The sequence below is a fragment of the Syngnathus scovelli genome, chromosome 3 (assembly GCF_024217435.2).
Source record: "Syngnathus scovelli strain Florida chromosome 3, RoL_Ssco_1.2, whole genome shotgun sequence".
In the NCBI taxonomy this organism is placed as follows: Eukaryota; Metazoa; Chordata; class Actinopteri; order Syngnathiformes; family Syngnathidae; genus Syngnathus; species Syngnathus scovelli.
Genome location: NC_090849.1, coordinates 24293542 through 24318295, shown reverse-complemented (window position 1 = coordinate 24318295; position 24754 = coordinate 24293542). Strand labels below are relative to the sequence as shown.

Sequence of the window (24754 nt, the reverse complement as noted above, 5' to 3'; positions counted from 1 at the left end):
TCTCTACATAGACCGGACGCTTCGATGGCTTCAAAGCGGCATGATGGAAAATGCGACTGTTTCTTTGAACATTCCAAATGGAATCCATTCCAACATGCCAGCGCCGTTCGAAGAGAAAACTTGATTTATTAAGAATATTAAACAACAGCAGCTGCGCAATGGGTCAACTTTACTGTGAAGGACGTTCTGGCACCTAAGTAACTTCAAACAAATTAAGCAGGAGAAGCTTGACTGAAAAAGTCTCCTCAGGATAAGCTTCGACTTCTTAGCGCGGAATTCGGAGCCATGAGAACATCTGAAAATTCATGTGCGAGATAATGCTCAGACCTCGAGGAGCTTGTCTGGATTAAATCCACACACTGCCAGTGTCAGCATGTTTTAGATGAGAAGACAGGAAAGAAAGAGGTGACGAAATGGAGATGACACAATTGAGCATTTTCAAACACACAGATCGGATCTGATCAAAGCCGAAACACTACGTATACTCTTCCCTTGTCGTTTGGCAATCAAAGTTGAGAGCTCCTTTATATGGAAACAATCCTGTGAAAATATCTTATCTCGTTGCGTTGTCTCTTATCTGGCCGGTCATATCCGAAAACATTTGACTACTTTCACAGAGGCCTTGGTTTCCTCACTTGACTTTGGTTGGTTCAGTTCCCACTCAGTGATATTTGAGTCTGATTGGTCCTGATTGGTCTGATCTGTCCTGCAATTGGAGCTACCAGTCCAGGATGTAAGCCAATGAAGCCGTTACATCGTCACCGGTGATTCCAATTTTCAATCTCAACCAAACTAGCACGAAAACGAGCTGCGAAACCCCGCTCGGTGTGCGGTGGGCCTTAATGTTGAGATGGTGGCGATACGTTTTGAAAAGAGCCGTCCAAAACACAACAACGGCTCAGCTTTTATCTGTTTGACTTAAATAGCATCTTGTGTAAAAGCCCCTAAGACCTTGGAGATAAACCACATAAGACTGTCCTCATTCATGAGACTTAAAACGCTTTCTATCTCAACTTGTACTTTTTTTGTTGTCATCGCGCCATTCATTCTGTGAATGGCCACGGAGTCAACGAATCTCCTATCATAAGACGAGAGGCTTTTAAATTCCCCATGGGAAAAAAGAAGACAAGCTAAAGCGTCTGCGGTAGCCGAGCAGCTGATAGCGTCTCTCTGGCGGATAGGAAAATGAAGCAGCCTGTGTCCAGCGCCGCTGCATGGTGGGAGCGTCTGTCAGCAAGCCACAGGCCAGCATTCCCACAATCTGGCCTTTATTAGAAGGGCTAATGGCATCCCCAGAATCAGGTAGATCTCAACTGCCCCACAGAGAGAACACTGAACACAGGCTAATTCATACAGGACGGCCTAAAAATATCTCCTCCCCGAGCGCCAGATGATGCCAAGCAAAGCACTGGGCTGCCGGGCTATCACAAAGGATGTTGTTGATGTTAAACGAACACAAGGTGGAGCGACATTCCCGATTCAGAAGGAGCTCCAGTCATTCCGACGCGACGATTCCCAAGTCCACCGATTCAGAAGGAGTCATTCCGACGTGACGATCGCTTCTGAATGTGAGGTGTTGATGTGAAGCTGCCGCAAGGTGTGTCAGAGAATGTTCACATTCTGGAGGGGGGGGGGTTCGGAAACTCGTTTGTCGCGGTGGGTTTTTCGGACGTAATTGGAGTCGGAGCGCTGTTTGGTTTGGAAACGTATCTGTGACTCAACAAGAGGTTTTGCGCTCATAACCCGGCGGAAAGCACCATTCCCCTTTGCTTTGTACTGCTTCCACCTCATTCATGTTGAGTCACAAAGCAGCGACGGGGGGAAGGATGTTTCCCCCACAAATAACTCATTGTGGTTTTCTTGGAAGCAACGATTGACCAAGATAAAGTAAACGTGCTGTGTTGCTCCCACGTTTTCATCCTGTCAAGCTCTGAATGCTGCGCATCAAACCGCACTCAAATGACTTTTCTCATCAAGTCAACTTTATTTACAGAGCCCTTTAAAAACAACCGCAGCTGCGCACAATGTCAAAATCGGATATAAAAACAAAGACGGTTCAGGCAATAAATCAACATAAAAGTAAACACAATAAAAACTGAAACAATTAAGAATCTTATGGGCAATCAAAAGCGTTATGTGTTATACTGAAAAGGGACCGAGAGTGTGCTGGACTTTTTTGGAGCTGAAAAGGTGGAGAAAAACAAAAAAAAGGGGCGGGGCTCTTCTGATTTGAACGACTACCCTGAGCAATGTATTGATTCTGTTCATTCTTTCTCCACTCTGACAAAGGCGAAAGGAGACTGCCAAAATAGGTCCGCTGATTGAAAGCACAAAACACTGTCTGGGATAAAAAAACGACAACAACAACCAGAACATGATTGTTTGAAATATTTGTATTCCATAGAGAATCATTCATCTATCCAACCAGTCATTTTGAATAATCCATAACCAAACGACCGTATTGACTTCTTTTGGCAATTTCAAGTTCACTTCTCCTAATCATCTCGGGAGGAAACGAGAAAAGCCAGAGAAAAGCTCAACAATGGACACGCAAACTTCGCACAGTGATGCTCCGACGGATACAATGTCTGCTATTATCCGTCTCGGGAGTTTGCGGTTTTCCGATCCGGAGCGGAGATCATTTCCGAAGACAAAATGTTGCACTGTCTTCTCATGTTTCTCCCTCCTCCGCACCTCTCCATTTGGCCCTTTGTTATCCTTCATCTACGAGGGAATCCTCCGCCCTTTAAACGACCTCGGAGCCACCGGGGACCCCGACCGCTTGGCTTTTCAGCGTTGAGTAAACACGGGACACGGCTAACCTTATGTGTACAAAGATTATGTTTCCAACAAGCAGCTGCGCATGCTGGGAAGACTCTGCGATGCTGCTGACGAGTCCCCGAATGACTAAGTGAGGATTGAACTGTTTTCCAAACAACGGCCGAATGAAATGGAAGGCGTCGTTCGGGATAGAGGGAGCAAAAATCGTTTGAAGTGTTTGTGATGGATAGACGGCATCCTGGAGAGGCGCCTCCGCATGCTTACGTGAACGCACGTGTGAACAGGCAACGTTGAGGAAAAAACACAGGATAAACAATACGGTTATGGCAACGGGAGGGAGGAAATGAGGTCAAGTGCGCAGGAAGGTTCCCGACTTCCCCTTCGAGTTGTAAATAATAGCTATTAAGGAGTCGGTCGGAGTTGGCCAGAGGTTCACCAATGTACCATTTGATTCAACGGGGACATCTGAGGTCATAGCATTCCCAGTCCAAGATGGTTTCGGGGCCTCACCACTGGCTCAAAATGGGAAAAATTCAGGGTTCAAGCTGTACTAGATGTAGATACAACTCCTGCGTTTCCTTTCCATTCATCCACCCTAAACGCAGTCAAGCCTGATTTTGAGTCATGCTGAAACAGGAAAAGGGCCTTCTCAGAATAGTTTCGACATAGTTGTAAAATTCAATTGTCCAAAATGCCTTGGAAAGATTAAGACACAAAAAAATAAAAAGTGCTTTACTCTGCATTTGTTTGTTGGTGAAAGTTTATGCAAAAAAATAAAATAAATAACATGAGCCAGGAAAGAAGCCATTAAAGATTTTTCTGTTCCGCTTCTAAATGATGGAGAACAGGATAAGGTGAGCATCCAGGAAATTTTTTGGACCTTTGACTTCATTCTCTGAAAATGTCCTTCATATTTCTGTGAAAAAGCCAACCTTATTCACGGCCAGCCGTTTTCAAACCAGTTCTCCGTCTTGCCAAACATTTTACAAGATTTTTGACGGAGCTTTCAAGACCCACCAAATATTGTGTGACAATCTAAGAACTGAGCTAAAGGGAAGAGTAGATTCTCTTCTTTCACCAGAAAAAGTTTGTTTTAACCATTTCTTTGTATTTTTGTAATTAGCATTCAGAACATAGGAAAGTTTCACCAAAAATAAGTCAAGTCCAACATCACCGCTGTTGACTGACAGCAGTGGTACTGCATTTGGCAATTTATTTGCCCCCCAAAAAAACAACAACACAAAAACATTCCTTAAAAAAGGTTACATTTTTTGGGGACATTTTCAAAATTCTAACCAGCCTTTCCAACCAGCATTCGCATTTCAACAGATTTGCATTTTGTGGAAATCCAATCCCATGACTAGTTTAAGCATATTTTGGTGTGCTTTTAAGCAAATATATTTTTTTTATGGGATGCTTCGTTTGGGTGTTGCAGAAAGAGCTTTCAATTATGCAGGTAGGTGCAGTTTTAGTTGGATACAAAAAAGAAAAAGTGGACCGGCCAGTCTTCCAATCACGTAGCGCAACAACGTAACTCTTCTTGAGTGACAAAGGGGATTTCTGCAAAAAGTGCTGCCCCCGACCGACCGACCGACCGACCGACCGACCCCCACGTTTGCTCCGACCGGGCCTTTCTCTACTGTTCCTTTTTCGACACCCATCTTTAGTTTTGATCTTAATACTTTCCAGAGTGCACAAATTAAGTGCATACGACGCAGCGCAATGAATAACAGCGGGCCTCAAATTCAGAAGAATAGCTGATGCTTTCCAGGAAGGTTAACTTTAAAAACCTCTGGCACCACACATAGCGATGGGGGGAACAGAAAATGATTGCCAGACTTTTGCACCCAATTAAAGCTATTAAAACTCAGAAAGAAAATAAAACATAAAAATATTCACAGGGATAAGTAATTACTCTGCAATGTAGACTTGTTTGCCAGCCAGATCATGACTATATTATCATGAGCTTCTTTTGTTAGCTCTGATGCACACTTGCGTGGAATTCGAAAAGGGGGGGGGGGGAAAACAAAATAATAAATAACGCCAGGAGGGTTACGGTTTGTCAGTCACAATGGGCCAACGGTGTAAAAAAGATGTGACTCAGCTCTCACACGTGCTGGGCACAATGGCAGCTGTGTGCTTGCTCATAGGTGGCCCTTTAAAGTTTACAAACATGCGCCGTAAAGCTGCCATCGAGTGACTTTGCCGTGAGTCATGTTGGACTCGCGCACAGGCCCGTGCATGCGCACCTGCCTTTTAACCTTTATGTCTGCACACACTGTGTTGAAAGTCACGTTTTCCAAATTGGCATACACGGGAGGAAAAAAAAAAAAAGGAAGCTAATCAATGCAAAATCAATATGTTAAAGTCCCCGCAAGATCAAAATAAATGTCGTATAAATTTGACATGACAGAGAAGAGTATTAACACTTGTGCAAATGTTCACCGTGATGTGTATTTAACAAATGAACTCCAAAAGTGTGTTTGGCGTTTCTTTCCACAAAGGAATATCGCTGATGGCAAAGACATAAAATGAGATGCTAAGCAGAGAAGCAGAAGCAGAAATGTTCCAGATATTGCTTACTGTGACATAAGAAATGGTCCAGCTGCTCTGTACAATGTGCTGAAATAAATTACAGGCAACTATTCTCTGCAACAAACAGATGCCAAGTTGGCCGGACAATTACTTAAACAGTACATACTGTTCTCGTGCTGGCAACAGATATGCACTGCACTTATTTATTCCAGCAACGTCGAGTCTCATTCTGCAAGCGCCTTCCTGTTCCCTCTCTTGTCCCAATTTAAACGCTAGCATTGGGTCATGCAAATGTAGAAAGATGGCGTCGATTTGAACTTAAAGTCAGTGAAATCAAATACGTTTGAAAAGACTGACTGTCCGTCCGTCAGTCCAATCAACCCATCATCTGTCCGCCCGTCCATCCAATCAACCCACCCAACCACCCAACCACCCAACCACCCATCCACCCATCCACCCATCCATCCATCCATCCATCCATCCATCCATCCATCCATCCAATCAACCCACCCATTCATCCATCCAAGTATCCATCCAATCAACCCACCCATTCATCCATCCAAATATCCATCCATCCGTCCGTCTGTCGGTCCAGCCACCTCTCTCCTCAAGTACACTCCCGCCCAGCCGTGACACTAATGAGCACAAAGCACTCTAGAAAAAGGAATGTTGGATAAAGGGGGGGGGGGTTGGCATCGGGCTCGGAGTGTTACGGGGTTCAAGTATTCCAAATATTGCAAGCAGGAGTTCATTTAGCTCGTGAGTAACTTACAAGCCGGGAGCTGTTCTTGCCAGACAAGGTCGACTTGTCGATGAAAACAAAATGCAAACGGGCTGGTTATCATCCCAGATGGAACCATGCTTCCCAGGACCCGAGCTGTTTACAAGCTCATGAATTTCTTAATGGAAAATATTCACCTCCAACAAAGTCACCACCAGTGTTGTTGGATGTCTATCAGAGCGCACACAAATACACACGCGCGCACGCGCACACAGACACACACACACACACCTGATTTTCCACATAAAACCTGTGTCTCTAAACAGTGAAGTTTTCAATTTACAACTCCTTGAATTGTGACACGTCCTTCTCAGTTAATGTGCAGTGGTGGAAAAAAAAAAAAAAAAATCACATCACTTCATTGGTGACTTTTTATTCCCTTTGCTTTTCACGATCAAGGTCGAAACTCAAAAATAGTCTCACCTCAAATCATCATGGCCAAACGAAATGAATGGAAATTGCAATCCCCCCCGCCCCAAAAAAAAACCAATTTGCTCAACTTCACAAAATTCTCCCCAGTTTGCTTGAAATGAGATTACAACAATACTGCAAGAATCCACGACGACATCAATTCAACATTTGATCTTTCACAAACGGACGGCACTCAACTTATTTATTTCTAACATTTTTTGCAGCCTTAGCGATTTGAAAATGACATTGTGCTACGTTGCGGTGTCATTTGATGAATTGTTCAGCCCTTGGTGGTGGTGTAAAACCGCACGGCATCTTACGGAGAGCTGTTTCTAATATTTTGGTTGGACATAGCTCAAAAGGGGGAGGGGCCAAATATGAGCAGCATCTCCCTGTATGACGCAGCGTTTGTGACTACTGGAGGATGTGAGCTTGGCCAGCATGTGCAGCATTTTTTTTTTTTTTTTTTTTTTGCCTGTTTGTCTGCCAGTTGATGTGTCATGGCTTTGCAAGAGCTCCCCAGCCGGGTAGCTGAAAATGAAAATGTCTCAGCGAGGGACGTGGATTTGCCAGGAATGTTCACACAAGAAAGGTTACAAGGACCCCTCTTGTTTCCTCTCAGTGCGAGCGTTCCATGCGGTTTGCATTGTGGCGGCGGCCGGCGCTTCTGCAAAGGCACTGGAGCAAAAGTGCCATTTATTTATTTCAGCGGGGGGAAATCACCATGTCGTCCAGGCTCAGCACTCATAAAGCGGACGGGGAAACTTTCCAAAATATGTCCTTCAAAGTGATTTAAAGATCATCTGAAAATATGCCAAAGCCTGATGACGCCCATGTGCTTCATGTATTATGTCTGACGGCAACGTGATCCATCTCCAAGCAGTGCAGTTGACTAATCATGACCGGGCAGGATTTATTTCCTTCTTGAAACACCCTTGGGAACTCAGACCAGTGCACAAAATACAAAGTGATTGTACAGATCGAGAAAGATGAATAAAAACAATTATCATAAATCATAAAATACCATATGAATTGACTTTCAAATCCCAAGACATTGCAAATATTATTTTCACTTTGCTGATCCAATTATATCAAGAAAACCTTTTTACTCCAAGTAGCACCTAAAACAATGAATTCAAAATACACGAACAGAGTAGGCCTAAGGTTTCAAAAAGAACTGACAACTTCATCCTCATCTTTTTCAAAAATCCAATAAATCCAACAAAAAAAACAATCTGCGCGCACTCACCTGGCTCCTAATGTGTAACGCCTCTTCCTTCTTTTGATCCATTTGGACAAAAGCGACTTCAATGTATCCAAGGCCACAATTTTCACTCATTGAAGTCTAAAAACAGACAGGTGCCAATTATGCCGGGCCGGGCCGCTCGCTTCCACAAAACAAGGAAATAGGCGGAGTCTCTCACTTCTCAGACAATTTGAGTGGTTTTTTTTTTTCCCCCTCCAAACTATTTTCAAAATTGGTCAATATTGTATCAAAATAAGAGAAGCAGCCAAATGGTATTGATTTGCGTAGGATGTAGACGTACTTCCTGAAATGAGGCAACAGCTGTCGCCGCTTCGTGTGGGTGTGGTTCCGGTGACAAGTGAGGAAAGTAAAAATAACCTTGCCTTTGCTCCATTTCCCATTTGTGTGCTAATTTAATATCCTGTGAACAAGAGGAAAAGTAGCATGACCCCGGACGAGCCTTGTTTGTACTCCCCGCTCGCGCACACTTTTATTAAGTTCTTGATGGATTGATGGAAAATGCACGGCAACTTTGATATCTTGCGGAGGATGTTTTCGCAACAGCTAATAGTCGCTGACCAGGTTTTCGCTGGGCCATTTTTAAAACATCATAATATTTGTTCCGAGCTGGCTTCAACAAACATTTGGCTGAGACCTAAATACAAATGAGTACATATTGGGTACATTAGCACTAAGTAATTAGAAACTTTTGTATCTCAAATCATGTTTCCCCATTGGAATGAATGGGAATGCCATTAATCCGTTACTTCCCCTTCAAAACTACAAAGCTGTTGTGTGTTTTAATAATAGTTCCATAATCTAGTACAATGCAAAAACATACAATAATGACATCATTAAATAGAATTTAAAGAGACTTGCCCATTATACACATTAAAAAAAAATATGTGAGGATTCTGCTGATCTTAATTGGCCACGTAGATGAGTCACATACTTGCACTTAGATTTGTTTTTTATACATTACGTATAACCATGTGCTCTTTGTCAAAATAAACAAAATGGTTATAGCTCCATGCTGAGAGTGAATGGAATGATGTCGTTTTTTTTTCTTCAAAAGAAACAGCAGTGAGCAGTGAATAGGTGGCAGACGGGAATCTGCAGAAGGTCACTTTAAATGAGAAAAGCATAAAATAAAAGTGAGTGAAAAGTGTTGACTGAAACTAACAGATGTTGCATTGCTTTCCTTTTCCACACAATAAGATCTTTATCTTGGACTGTGAATTAAGATTATGTAACTCCGCTTGAAGAGGTTGACAAGTGGACTGAGGAGAAAGTGGTGGGCTGGTTATGTGGAAGTGCTGCTACTGTTTGCTGTGATATATTGTATGGAAGCGCCAACATAACTCACACACACACACACACACACATGCATATATATATATTTATATAAAGGAAAAGAGATATGGACAGAGGGTTGACATGAAGCAAATAACTACTGCCTGACCTGCCACATGGCCGCTCCCATGAGAGGCTTGACAGCAAGGCGACGGATGGACGGACTGCCAGGATCCCACAGTGTCCAGAGAGCTCCTGGGCCCAGGCACGCTTCCAGCCCCCAGCACGCACAGGCACCAGCCCATCATCCACAGGGCCTTCACACCGATGCCTTTTCGCCGCCATCGTGCTGTTCATTAGGCTCCTTTGTTCGCTTTTTTCCATGGCTGGCTATCTCACCAATCTGCATTCAATTCCTACTGAGCTGTGGTTTGTTTTTGTTTTTTTTCGAGATGTTCGGAGCGACAGAAAATAGCCGCCACCGTGCTGCTATATTGTAGCCAAATAACGTCCTTCCACTTTTTTTTTTTTATAGGCAAGTTTGAAGCCACTTGTCAGTGTCAACGCAACATGTGACAAAGAGCAGGAAAGCGAGAGCCGCTGCTCGGCTCACGCAAGATGGATGGTAGCCAACCAATGCGGGTGGGGGTTTCTGCGGAATGCCTTATGGGGGGGGGGGGGGGGAGGACTTTTAGAAATTGAGGGCTAGCACTGTGCAGCTCATATCAGATTCAATCAGAAACGGTATTAGCATGCAAATTGAACTGCCAGTGCATTTGACAATATGGAAGTGTGACACCATCGGTCTTATCACACAGCCTGATGAAATATTGTACAGCTTTATGAGTACAGTACAGGCCCGTGGGCGTCCGTCGCCATTCCAGTCCTTCAAATGAGCTGCTGGTGACTCTTGGAAATGGATTCAGAGAGAAGTGACACAACCTGATGCAGCACAACTTCCCTGGGCTGAATTAATGGATGCCAATGTGAAACACGCACACACACTTGAAATGTGTTTTGTGATTAAAAGTGCGGTTCACGAGGCCTGATCCCTCAAGTTCCCAAAATTCATCCAGATTTTATGCGAGCCAGACAGGTAAGAAATACAGTCGCCTATAAACAGTACAAATATTGTGTTTTACAACAAGACTTCACCATCTTTACAATGGCATACGTACGTAGCTGAGGATGAAACAGCAGAACTCGTGGTGAAAATATACGTGCCGCACCGGTTTCATTCAAATGATTGGGAGTAAGTACTGAATTTTGATTTATTACTTTTGTTGACGGTTCAACGGTTCCGCTTTTCTGTTAGCCATCCAAGTAACTAGCATTACAAAAACTACCAAGTGCTATACGAAAGCCCTCTAGTGGTATGAAAAACAATCCTGAGAATACCCAAACATTGTTCAGTTATACTTCAATTTGATTTACGTACACCCACTCGTTTAAATTTGCCATTCTGATTAATATTGTGTTTGCGGAATATGAGTAGAGCAGCAAAATTGACCCGTTTTTATTCATCTCGGGGGGCGGCCATTTTGCAAATTGCTGTTGACTGTCAACGACATCACAGTTGCCAGGCAAAGAGTCAAACCTGGAAGACCTATCGAGTAAGACACGGCATGAACGTGGAACAAGATTCTTTTTTTTTTTTAGGAATAAAACATCTGGTTCATTGATATGATAGGTGGTTATATGTGATCAATAAATTTTTGGGAGAGCCAGTAAGTAATACAAAAAAGCTGAATTCCCGATGACATCTCACGAATGTAACACAAGGGGAAAATGACCACATCGTTCGCGGCATGCCCGAAGTCATCTTTGACAGCGCCCCTCCCAAAATAACAACAGCAACAAATAAAAACATACATTTAAGACATCACTGAAATGTGAGTGAACGCTTGCCCGTGTGAACGGATGTGGGCACTACTCCAAAATGTATTCCTGAGATGCCTGTTCGAGAGACACAACCAGATGGGTCTGAACTACAACCAGATGGCTGGCTGAAGGTAACGTGGCTAGCTAGGTAGTGCAATGCACACATGCACACGGATGGATGGATGGATGGATGGATGGATGGATGGATGGATGGATGGATGGATGGATGGATGGATGGATGGATGGATGGATGGATGGATGGATGGATGGATGGATGGATGGATGGATGGATGGATGGATGGATGGATGGAACCATCACAAATCACGTACAAATGTCAGCATGTGACTGGCTAGATGGAAATGAGAGAGACAAAACAAGATTTGCAAATACAGTAATAATACCAAATGATTATTCATTCTGATGTAAAAAAAAAATTCCAAACGACAGAGCACCCTTCATTCATGTTGGATATTACAGCATCGATTTACAAAAAACCAATAGGAGCAGCTTTCAATGACAACAGAACTAGTCGGCTCTGTTCACACCCACAACGGCGCAAGTCGCCTGTTTTCAAACTACGCCAAGTTGCGCGTTTTAAAAATAGCATTTTGAGGTACACGCAATTATTTGCATCTTGATGACTGAATAAATAAAATTCGTTAGAAACAAAAAACTATTGTATAAGAGGAAATCCAGCTAGACCAAAACACTTCATGCATAACATAGCAGCCATGACATTGTTTGATGTCATGTTGAGGAATGAGCATGCTTACGTGCTACGTTTAGACATCTGCTGAATCTTGCTCCAAGACAAAAACCATACAGTCATTTTGTCACACGCATGCACATGCCAAAATGTAAAACAAGGCGGTGCAAAACAATTGAGGTTTATACTAACGTTTTGGAAACTGAAAAATGTGAAGATACAAATTTCTGAAATAGCAATTATCATGTTTTTTATTGTCAAAGGCTAACTGGATGAAAAGCGCTCAGCGAGATTTGCACCAGAAAACTGGAACAGTCTTAAGGTTCTCAGCCCCCTTGCAAAATGATGCAAAACAATTTGCTAATTAGTTGTTATTGCAAGCATCAAATTACAAATGATATGCGATTTTCATTTTAAAAACCTCATTATTCACTTTTTCCACATTGGAGGATTTTGCAAGTTCATTGCCTTTTGTTTTTTATTGACCTATCAAAGCCTCAACTTTTTGGACTTGGGATAAAATGGTAGTAAGTGAAATAAGTCTATTAGATTTTTTTTTTTTTTTAAAGCGGACTAAAACTAGAACATCTGCAAGTGAAATAAGATGAAATTAAAAATTTAGAATGCCCCAAGGATAAAAGTGATGTAAGCTTTCGCTTGTTCTGCATATTACTCCATGTTGCAGGTGCACTCTAATAAAAGCGGGATTTTCCACCCTGAGTAAGAACAGCCGGCTGGCCGGCCGGCCGGCCGGCATCATCAATGCGATCCAGACCTTTCGGTGGGTTCAATAAAGGCGACGTTAAAAGTCGGCAGCCGGTTGACGCCGGGGGTTAAAAAAAAAATAGAAAAAAATGCTGACTTTGTAAATAAATGAAAAGTCCACATTTATGACACCTATCAGCAAGAACGGTCTGGCTTTCTCTAATGGGACTAACAAATAAAATGTGTGCATTTAAGTGCTAGGACAGAAACATCAAATTAGCCAAAGTTGATCAAAGTGGGAGGGGAGTCATCAAAACCACACCGTGGCAACAACAAACGGATCGTCAACAGTTAAGTGGATGGCACGCACCGTATGTAAAAGTTGACCTCCCGTGGACAAATATGCAAAATGTAAAGCACGCAATATCTCAAATGACCTTTTCTAGATGCTCGTAAACGACCCCTGTTGTGCTGGCCCCTTGGCGACTTTATTTACATGTGTTAACTAATGTGTGTCCTAAATGAGTGTTGATAAGAAGCGAATTATGTTGGTTTTTTGGGGGGAGGGGCTGGATTTGCGATCCAAGCTTGTTTGAAGAACGAATGAAATTCGTAAGTCAAGGTAGCGCTGTGTACTTGTGGTGGTCGAGAGCCGTGACAACTTTTTAACACGCTCTCGGATGCAAAGCGGACGATACGGCGATATGACTGGATGCAAATGAAAACGAGACGCCCACATCGCGTGGGCCCCGCTGCGCGTTCGCCCGGTTGACCGCCAGGCGAACTTCTCAAGCTAGCCTTGTTTTCAAAGCAGGGTGAATCGCTTTCGCCTCCACTTGACACCATGGCGGCCCCAAAGGACGGACTGTAGGAGCGGCCGTCTTCTCCAGTGTTTTTGCGGTGTGGCTTGCCTCCAAAAAAGGGGAAGCGTCCGCGGTAATACGCAAACAGGGATGACTCCCAAACACGTCAATAAGCTCTTACTTCACGTTCAGCTGAGCTGGACTGAACAACACAGCCAAGTGTTGAATGCAAGAATGAGTTATCCCTTTATTATTTATTATTATTACGGCTGATAGGATGGCTAGGAAATGATTGACATCAGCCCATCAGCAACAAATGGGTCTAATTGGTTGTTTTTCCTCGGTCGTGGTGGTTTTTTGAAAATTACATTAGAAGCTTACAAATGTACTGCTGTCAGTTCAGAATTTAACAAGCATTAGACTCTTAACAAACTGAATTTGACAGAAGAAATCGTGAGGGGCAAAAAGGTCAAACACGCATAAAAAAAAGCTATTTGCTAAAATTAAAAGAACAAAAATCAGGACGAATACAAATCATTATCCAGGCCTTGAATTTGCACGCGTGCTGAGTTGAAGTATCAGGAAATATGTGGACGTGACGACTGACACATTTATGTGTTCCAAATTGTGCAACTTTCGGGTTCAAGAGGTCACTACCAAAACAACAAATGTAAAGGTGCCTTTCAAGAACAATCGAGTGCTGAAATGTCTCCAAGATCTTATACTCATGGGTTCATATCTGCAGGATGTCTTGACTCTTGGACGCTCTATTAGAATTGTTTTCCCCCAAAAAGTATGTCGAGGTAAACGTCCTCAAATGACAAGGATGTTGATCGATTTTTTTTTCTTTTTTTTAAATAATCACATTAGTGCACCAGATCAAGGCTCATATCTGGAGCCTCTGGTGGAGAAAAGGCGCCAAGTGCTTGTCAACAAGTGCTGACAATGATGTCAGCAAGTTGCAAGCATGAAAGATGTGCTGAAAACAAGCAGAGCACAAAGATATGACGAGGATGTCTTCTGATACAGTCAACGACGTCATGTCACAATGGGATGATTTATGTTTGTCATGCACATAAATCATTTGTTAAAAGAGATTTGCTATTATGACCTCTGCTTTGTGTCAAAGTGCAGAACAAGAGGTACAGGAAATATTTGATTTGACAAATAATAACTCTCTTTTAAACACTCATGGGTGTAATTTCATTTTTAGCTGCTAGATGGCAGCGCACTTATTTAGCTTGAGACTGATTATGCTTGAAAGAAGACGTACAAAGACATTTTGGTCAAGACAACCTAATGAAAGAGCATTTGATGATTGAGGTAAACATGAGGTGTATCACAAGAGTTTATCTGGCGTTGCCACGGCAATGCGAGATTCTTCTTATTACAGGCTAGCGTATCATCACAATGGTGTCAAAGTTGTTTTTATAAGGTCAGATTAGTGCATAATGTTGCTTCACGCTGAGTTATCACTCTGCTCTTTGTGCATCAGATGAGTTGTTCATTCTGTCTGCTATGCCGCTGAGGGGGCGTGAGATAAACGGTCAAGTCCCACACATCTTCCTCTGTGTGCACACACGAGCTGCTGCTGCTGCTGCTGCAAGTTGGTGGTGGACTTCTTGAAAAATGAGGCCAAGCGGAGACATTATACACTCGACGTCAACAACGCTTCACACGAAGATGATTCGATAAGGAAAAGCAACAAAAGGCCTCACCGCTGTGGGAAATGTCATGTGATCAAACGATAGGTCATTTGAATACGGTGGGCGGTGGCTAATCCGTTCCGTGATGCTGGTTGACTTCCAAGTTGTTCAAATTCCAAAACGGTCTTTCCTACGGGAATTGTCCAAACAATCAGATAAGACTGGCCTAGACAAAAGTTCATGGGCATAATGCAAAACACCATAGATGACCTAATGAAACTAGCATCAACTTTAGCTAACAGCTATATGAACACAAACGGTGCAGCAGCACAACATAACAATACACACGGGAATGTTTTCTTTGGACTATGAAAAGCAATTCATCTTACTGCAACTTGCTAAGCAGTTGTGGCCATCATTGTTTATCTCCATATACTGCGACCGTGTGCACACCAGAAGGCACCACAGGATATATATATATTGACCATGATTTGTCAATTCTTTACACTCAAGTACAGTATGACTGTTTGGATGGATGGATGGATGGATGGATGGATGGATGGATGGATGGATGGATGGATGGATGGATGGATGGATGGATGGATGGACGGACGGACGGACGGACGGACGGATGGATGGATGGATGGATCTAAATCTCTTTACAAATGCAAAAAAAAACGCAAAAGGCTGCCCTCTCGAATGAAAAGTCCTTGAGAAAGACTACTTGAACTTCTTGTAGCAAGCATAAGAGCGATTGTAAATGATTCCCTCCCTTCCTGTCTAATGTGGAGGTTTGTCCATGTAATGCCGGTATCTAGATGACACGCTTGATGACGACTACGCTTCTAATAAACAGATGAATGCATCATTTTCCGGATGGCTCTCCTGATGAATAAGTGGGATTTTTTTCTTTTTGTCAATTAGTAGTGGAGCGAGCAGGAGCCGGTCCTTGAACGCTGCCTCGCGATTGGCGCAGGCGTCCAGCTCGTGGCGTTCCGAGCTCCTATATAAAGGCGAGCAGGCTGAAGCTCCCACTGAGCATCGGTGCCGTCTGCCTGCCTGCCTGTCTGTCATGCGAGTCCAAAGCACAGAGAGGAGTAGCGCAGCCTGGTGAAAGAGCAGCCCTCCCTCACTCCCCGGTTCATTTCTCCCCATTGATCTGCTTCTTTTGGTTGCGCTTGAATTATTGCTGAATGAGTCTCCCGCGGAGGCTCGGCCGTGTCTTTGCGCTCACTTGTGACATCTTCGCCGGGAAGACGATGCCGCCTCTGAGGACGGGACTTTTCCTTCTGATGCTGCTCAACGCATCTGCATACGAGCTGGATCACAACGAGTCCTATTCGTCCAGGAGAGCACGCTTCTCGGCCAACAGCCCTTGTAAGTAGCACACACATGCTTGGGCATCATCTACAGTACTGTGCGTGTGCGGGTGCGTGTGCGGGTGCGTGTGCGTCAGCCTTGCTGAGCTCGCTCGCTCGCTCACATGCACATTTCTTCTCTCATTATGATCATTTTTGGCCTGTGCGGCCGTTTTGCAGTGCAATGAATTGTGCATTTTCTTTCTTTCCTTCTTTCTTTCTTTTTTTGGTCATTATTACTTTGTTGCCGGCAACAGATGAGCTTGGACCTGCTAGTGCTGCATAGCTCCCCTACTATTTTGTGCATTAGTGAGTATTAAACAATATAAAGCTGCACATTCATTCAATTAGTATAGGAAAAAAAAAGCCACATAAGCATGAGATGCATTCATACTGGGTGGATTTTGCACTAATTGGTGGACAACCTACGGCCCGTGGGTGCATTCAATCACCCAGGCTGTGAAAGTCTAAAATAACAAACAAATCAAGCCTTTAAAAGGAAGCCACAAGTGTGCATAATCATATAAAATCTTGACTGTTTAGCATGACGCTTCCATTCACACCTCTACTATTTTTAAGTACTGCACCTGATGAAAAGTCACAAAGGTGTAGAGAAAAAAAACAAATTACAATCCAAACTCCACACTGGAAGGCTCAGATTCAAACGCAGAACCTCTGAACTGCAAGGCAGACATGCGATCTACCATGCAACCTTTGAAACGTTAGCAACCAAGTGCCCCAGCATGATCCTTTGCAATATGTCTGAAGTGGGCTGGGGCCCCCTCATCACATTTTTTTTAAAAAATATGTTGCTATGGATGGGATAGCACGGCGACCAGTCCAGGTTCGACCTTGGTGCCTCTCTCACCAAAATGTAACGTATTCATAACCTTTAATGATACAAATAAAAAATCGCATTTTCTTTGGGCAGTTACAATACAACCATTTTTTTAATTAAATGAGCGAATATAAGATGCCATTTGATGGTAAAAGCAAACATGGAAAATTACATTATAGTGACTGTTTCTTTTCTCAACTCATCTATCCAGCATGTTTCGCACTCATTCATTTGAGCTTGAGGTATGGAAATGTATAAAAGCAAGAACAAAAAATATGGCTACCTATATGATTAATGCATCTATGGTTCTTCAAACTAAATATTTGCTTTATCTTTGTGGACCGCTGTTTGGTCAAGTGTGGAGTTAAAGAGATGATGAAGTCTCCAAATCACACGTATCCAACTCAAGGCTCGGGGGCCAGAACTGGCCTTCCGCATCATTTTATGTGGCCTGCAAAAGTCAAAAACCAACCATTACTATTTTTCTCCATTCTAGCCCAAGAGATTAGTCCACAATATAAAAGGAGCAGCTAATTGATCCATTTCCAATATACACAGCAAACTGAACCAATCAACATCATTGTCAGAGTGTGGCCAAAGTCAGAATGCCAGGAGGGATTTTTTGTGCCCTGAAAATGTCAATGTGGCCAGCTCCAAAAATGAGTTTGACACGCCTACTCTGCATAGATGAATAGATGGACAGATGATCTGTTTGAATGGCCCGAGCGTGGTTGCGCTTCATTGACGTCTTCTTACTAATATCATGTTGTGATTCATATTTGGCCCGACTGTGGCGTGTGGCGACTCTCTAGTGCAGGAACACTGAAGTGGTCGGAGTCCTAAAATGTAGCTCCACAATTACCAGTTGTTGCAAAAATAATTGAAGACAGAGGCTGGTGGCAGGACAGCGTGCATGTGCGTGTGTGTGTGTGTGTGCGTGCGTGCGTGTGTGCATGTGTGTGTGCACGCCAACAATTCTCAGGAAACTCTGGTATTTCTGGTGCCGTTGGTCCAAAAGCTCTGCTGCGAAATATAGGCCCTGCCAAGGGAAAAGCCAAGCGGCGCCAAAAAGTGTCTGAGCCTCTGGGAGCTGGCTGTAAGGTGTCCAATCTGCAGTTTTGCCCCTCGCGGCTGCACGTCCTTTGTGAATATTCTCCTTTGTCGGTGGCATTTTTCTCGCCCAGAGCCTGGCAACTGCGCAGTGGAGCTAGTGTTGGCTTGCGCCGGGCGCTGATGGCTCATCATCATCATCATCGTCATCTGTGTGCCCACAGCAGATGTGGCACGCTGTCTCAACGGTGCCCTCCAAGTTGGCTGCGGGGCCTTCGCCTGCCTGGAAAACTCAACGTGCGACACAGATGGCATGCATGACATCTGCAAGTCCTTCCTGTACAGTGCTGCTAAATTTGACACTCAGGTATACGCTTACACTCCCTCCGTCCGCCGACGCCTGGAGTCGCAGTCGTACGGCGGGCTATCAAAATATATCGTGCGGTGGGATCTTGACTTACGACTCGTGCGACAAAATCTGAACGCATTCCAAAAGTGTCTTTGTGGTGGGCAGCGCTGGCTATTATGAAGGGCAAAATAAATTTTGATTGGACCAATAAAAAGAACAAAAAAAGCCACAAATGACTGAAAGCTGCGCAGCCAAGACACACGAGACAAAGAAGACAAGACACCCATCAGAAATAAATGACGCGTATTCAGAAATCGATACTATAATACTATGGGAGATGAGGATGGTGGGCAAAAATAAGTCCTAGTAGCACAATGCGTTGCTCTCCTTCCACAGGGTAAAGCATTCGTGAAAGAGAGCCTTAAGTGCATTGCCAATGGCATCACCTCCAAGGTGTTCCTGACCATCCGTCGCTGCTCCACATTCCAAAGAATGATATCGGAAGTCCAGGAGGAGTGCTACAGCAAGCTGGATATCTGCACGGTCGCCCGGACCAACCCGGACGCTATCGGCGAGGTGGCTCAGCTGCCGAGCCACTTCCCCAATAGGTGAGCAGACGCAACTTAGATGCAAGACATAAGATACGGTGACGTAGCACCAAACTTAGCATAGCGTGCTAGCTTAACTTTGCTAACGTAATACACTTATGGGGAAGACAACAGTTTTTGCTGACGTGATGTGACGTGACTTGTAACTTGTGCTGTTGTATCATTTATTCCCTTTTTTGTGTGTGATATTTTGTTGATTTCCACGGACTTACTGTCGTTTTCTGTTGATTGGTCATTAAAGCCTTGACTTTTCCTTGGCGACATATTAACCGCGATATTAATGCACAGCAACTAGGATAAGTAAGTAATCTGATTATTGCTTTGGAAACTGTTAACTGGAGGTTACTCATGACTGAGAAGGGTCAGCTCGCAAGACACCTGTAGGCCTTTAGGCAACACGTGGCCTATTTAGTGGTCCGATTTGGAGAGTCATCACCGCAAAAGTGCCGTTGTTGGTTCAGCAAATCTAAATGTTGTCGACCGGATGCCCCTTTGACCTGGATTTATGTCGCATAACAGATGGCTCACGTTGTATTCACTTGCATCTTTTGGTTACCATCTGCTCAACGCAGCCGGGAAATAGGGAAATAGAAATTCAACGGCGCGCCTCGTTCGTCGGAGTGTATACGAAGGAGAATCGGCCTCGAGGACTCATTGTGTTTTTTTGGGTTTTTTTGTGGGCTCAGGTTCTACGGGAGGCTGCTGCAGAGCCTGATGGACTGTGACGAGGATACGGTAGAGCGCGTCAGAGCCAGCATGGTGTCTCGGATGGGCCCGGAGATGACCATCCTCGTACAGCTATTGCAGAACAAGCCGTGTGCGTCCACGGCCGGCTCGGTCGCCGCCGCCGCCGCGGCCGCCGTCGCCACTCCGACCGGAGCGGAGGCCCGCGGGAGCTGGCGCTGGTCTGTGGGCCCTCATATGTACAAGATCCAGCCTAGTCTGCGAAACAGAGACCTTGCCAGTCATTTTGGCAAAAAGCGCTCAGCCAGTGACAGCTCCTAACTTCGTTGCACTCCAAGTTGAAATGGCTCCTCTATTCCCTCGGGGTGAACTCATTCATTCCTCCGCTCGACTGGAAGTTATACAAATATGCACCTCCAGGGAATGCTGGACCGCCACGAGAGTTGATTTGATTGTTGCTATATTGTGTATCCTACGTCTAAGGCTTGAGGGACACCCCACCCCCACATTCATCACTCCAGCAGCCTTGCTCACTCTTCATCTCGCTCGGATGAGATGAATCCTTAAAAGGTCTTATGCCAAGCACAAAAGGGAAGAAAAAAAAAAAAAAAAAAACAGCCATAGTGGTTCATATCTCTAGAGTAGGGGTTCTCAAATTTCTAGGGGAGAAGAGATCGTCCATATAATCCTCTTGCCATTTAAGGCCCAAATGCTATAGGAATGTCAAATATGCTTATATTTGAGAACAAAAGTCAGAATGGTAGTTTCTTGAGAAGGTAAGGCTTTGTCAGCTGGTGCGTTGACGCAGCCAGGAGTTAGGGTGCTAATCCATCATCTGACGCACAATCAAGGGAAAACAAGGAGTTTGGAGGTATACATTGTGACACCAACCCTGGAGCTTTAAAAAAAAAAAATCATAGCAGAATTTATTGCTAAGTATTTTGCTGACCCCACTTTGAGAACCGCTGCTCTAGAACAGGCGTATCACTGGAGCCCACCACTTCAATGCTGCAAATTGAAAATAGCATTCTCCAGGATGTCACGGGACCATTCAAATCTTTTCCCCGCCTCTTCTGGCTCCACTAAGCACAAGCTAAAGTCATCCATTGATGGATTTATCGGTTCATCCGCAAGGGGGAGGGGCGTTATTTTAGGTGTACCTGATCTGTTCGTGATGAGACCAGTCAAATTGTGAGCATGAGATGTGAAGATCCCCTTCACACGTATTCTTGAACGACTCTTACATGTACTGTATCCTCGAGGTCATCTGCCACAGCCATAGCTAGCCTTCTCCGAAGAGCGCGTGGTCACCGGAACCTTTGAGCGAGATTATCTTCAACTGACCAAAAATCAAAGCAAACAAAACAAAAACCCAACTTCAAAACTGCCCTGAATGCTTTTCATGAAAAACCAAAATAGGAGTGGACACATAAAGCACATTTGATGCTGATGTTTGTTTTCTGATGACAGATGTAGCCATTAGTAGTGACGCGTGTTGTTCGCAATCATCATGAAGCTCGTTAGGTCAAATGTGTCCGTCAACTCATCACAACGCATACGACTGTTGAGCTCTCCGGCGTCAAAGGCACTACGTTTATGTTGCTGAACGACGCTCGCTCGCTCGCTCGCTCGCTCGCTTCCCCGGGGGTCGAGATTTAGAGTGACTATTTAAAAAAAAAAAAAACACCAAAAACAAATAAGCCTTCGTGGAATTATATTTATTTTCCTACTATATTATTTAATGTCTTATTTTAATGCACATATTGTAGGTTTAATTCGCTTAAAGCAAGCAGTTCGGTTATGGCTCCGATTTGAACATCTCTACGCCACCAAAAAAAAAATTATATATATAAATATATATATATGACTGAACGGGACCCGTGTTATGACTCTGTGCTGGCCATAGGGGAACAAAGTTGGTCATTCAAGTCAGGTGATCTACTCTACTCTACTCTAGTCTACTCACATGGGACCACAACTCCACAGTTGCATTGCGGCTGCTACAAAGCACTTTGGAAGCGAAGCAAACATCAGCATGCAAAAGACGGACGCTCAAGTTAGCAGCTGGTCTGTTGCTATTTCCCCTTCTGACAAATGTTCAAGCCTTCATATTCTATGAAGACAATCGGGCCCGAAAGGAAGTCCCATGCTGGTGTTTGTTTGGCCTGTTACCTTGTCGACGGGAGGAGGCGGCGGTCTTGGAGCCTTGGGCTCACCTGTTTGTGCACGTTGCGTTTGTCGGGACACCCTTTTTCATCTCGGGGGTTCAGTACAATTTCATGTGTAACAATTAGCTGGATGGGCCAATTGGACAGGTTAGATCTTGAATTCTGCCTTTAAAAGGGAAATAATGCTTTCTGTTGATTGATACACTCGGGGCAATTTTGAGTCTTTGAACAATGCCCAGTCAGTCTGGTCACCAAACAATTACAGGGAACGGTTTTACAGTACTAAAAATGTGTCTGTCCAAAGGGCACTTCAACGCAAGTAAAAATAAGTCTCTCCTAACATTATGTACTGTTAAATTGCTCAGAAAAAAAGTTAAATACAACTGAAATGTGTTTGGGCAGGGATTCACTTTGAGAATCACGAATCAAGAACTTTCACACATACAGACAATCAAAACAAGGCAGTTTTATCTATATAAGGCGATAACTCAATGTGCTTCACAATTGAAAGTACCACATTTAAAAATAAGTCAAGATATAAAAGTAGCTTACTGACATGAAAGAAAGAAAAAGAAAATCGGAAAATTGATTTTTGAGATGCCTTAACCGGAATTTAAAAGCATTCACACAAATTTTAAGCCTAACGTACCTCTCTGAAATTGAAGCTAAAAGATGATCCAACTTCTAAAGGCAGAATTTTTGGATAACGCACGCAAAGGTGCAAAAGGAGCCGATCGCCATCCCGCGTGAAAAAGCGCCTTCACTGACCACTGACAACAAGCACAACCACAACAAGCTCTTCGTTTTTTTTTTTTTTCCTTACTTTGAAAAGGTGATTACTTTCCAGCGGCAACTCCGAGACTCGAGAATTCCAAACTATGCAATGATCTCCGACACAAAAGCTGACGCAGAAAACGGACCTTTTGTTCCCGCGGTGAATAAAAGCGCTCGACGGTGATTGTTGGGCTCAGTCAAGTGGCCGTGTCCTTTGAGCATCCAAGAGCCGTAGTCACACTGTAGTCCAAACGGTCGGTCTCCTGCTACTTTACGTTCAATATGCACTTTTTTCCCCCCTTTTCCATCTTGACCACTCTAAAGGGCATTGAAACATTCATGATAGGTGTGCACGATGCGAGTGTGCGAGTGAGTGAGTGTATGTTGTCCATCCCGAAACCCAAACAGCTGCTGCCCACTTCTCGGCACGGCACGTATGTGTCTTGTCTGTCGTCATGGTGACTTCCTGTTGGACATTCCTGCGTGTCGATGACTTTCTCGGGCAAATTGACTGTTTTCCTCACCAAGTCCGACGTAACGGTAGTTTTTCAGAGAATGTAACTGTTTACTGAATGTCTGCTAGCGGGAGGCCACGTCCGTGACGCGCGAAAAAGCTACAAGAAACACACACACACACACATAAAAAAGCGGTCGGTCACGGGCCTTCGGTTAGTTTGCGGATTCGGGCGAGAGCGTCACGGCGGCGAGCTGCGTGAAAACGGTTTCTCCTGACACGTCATGGTACTCTTTCCTCTCAAGACTTGAAATAGATTGATCGTGATTGATTGTCGTTGTGCTCGAGCAAAAGCGAGAAAAATAAAAACGCTTCGGTGACTTGTAAAGTTTATTTTGTATTCGTATGTATATATCTATAAAATAAATATATAGATATATAGATATATATATATATGTGACAGTTATTTTACTATTCGAATAGCACACTCAAAGTTTGAACTGAAGTTTCTGATACAGATGCTATGTAACGCATGATTGACCTTGTGTAAATGACTTGCACTTTAAAATATACATATACCCATACTGTGTATATGTTTGGGTTTTTCCTCTGTACTGAAAAGTCATGAAAGATACAAATGCATCAATTATGTGTCTTTTGCTGAAATAAAATATTGACCATATCTGGCATATCGGATGACTTTTTTTTTTTGCAACGACGACGACGACTTACGCAATGTTAATCGGTACATCCAACAACACGGTAATTCTGCTTAACATTTCACTTGAATGTACTATTTATACGTGGTCTTCCCAGAATTTCAAGTTTATATATGGATCAAAAAAAATTCCAAGGGCTCATGATTTGAGTTGACTTTATCTTACAAGACAAGAGTGGGAAAGTTAAACACTAGATCACATTCAAACTAGACTACTTTCCAGGAACATGAGCTCTCCAATAATAAAAAAAAAATGTCAATGTCTAGCCACAACATACTCCATAAACAAAGATTTTTCCGAGAGGACTTTTAAGAAGGTCCTTTTCATAGTAATGTCGAAGCATGGTTGAGGACACGAATGTACCAGGTGGGCAGTCTAATTTAGTTTGTCCTGCCTTGGAAGAAAACATGATGGCAGTGGTCGAGAGAAAAAGAAGAAGAAAAAAAAAGCTCCTCAACTGTGCTTCCGTTTGCTCTTTGCAATGTCCTGTAAAAGCCACTCTTTGTCCTAATTGTGCAGGATGTGTCGCTTGATCACTACCGCTGGCCGTGCCAGCTTCAGAGTGAAGAATTTCATACACAGTGAAGAGGGAGAGAGAGAGGAAGAAAAAAAAAGGCACACACAATGCACTTCATTATAACAGCGCGCTCCCCGGGCCGTGACCTCCAAAAATAAAGACAAATTAGGCGCCGTGTGAGAGCGTCAACAACAATTGGACTTTTATGGGCGTCATAAAAGCAGAATTCAGTGCAAGGCTGCTGCGGGGCTGACGTGCATGCGGGCGTGCGTGCGTGCGTTACATTGTGCAGGCGCAGCCGGCGGACTTGCTTTCAATAAGTTCTGCCAAATCTATCGTATGCACTGAAACTAAAAGTGCATCCAGCGCTCTCCGCTTCTTTCTATTAAGCGCAAATTATCCGCGCATGACACGGCTGTGGTCTACCACATCCTCTGAGCGCTCGG

At 43.8% G+C, this 24754-nt stretch overlaps 2 protein-coding genes across 4 annotated transcripts in view; one reads left to right on the top strand and one right to left on the bottom strand.

Moving 5' to 3' along the window:
* The window catches only part of LOC125994376 (rho-related BTB domain-containing protein 2-like), a 28718-nt gene extending 19059 nt beyond the window's left edge, over window positions 1-9659 (bottom strand). For both annotated transcript variants that reach the window (XM_049763691.2, XM_049763693.2), the window contains exon 1: window positions 7758-9659. The gene's annotated coding sequence lies outside the window, so the exon portion shown is untranslated. The remainder of the gene's footprint in view (window positions 1-7757) is intronic.
* Window positions 9660-15982: 6323 nt separating this feature from the next.
* Window positions 15983-23761, top strand: stc1 (stanniocalcin 1). 2 transcript variants are annotated; one of them, XM_049763687.2, is made up of 4 exons: window positions 15983-16166; window positions 18263-18402; window positions 18781-18992; window positions 19679-23761. In XM_049763687.2, exons 1-4 carry the CDS (start codon window positions 15983-15985, stop codon window positions 19995-19997), a joined length of 855 nt encoding a protein of 284 aa, XP_049619644.1. In that variant the 3' UTR covers window positions 19998-23761. The 2 variants fall into 2 exon arrangements, with proteins under 2 accessions (XP_049619644.1, XP_049619643.1); XM_049763686.2 differs by having other exon boundaries at window positions 18260-18402.
* Window positions 23762-24754: the final 993 nt, after the last annotated feature.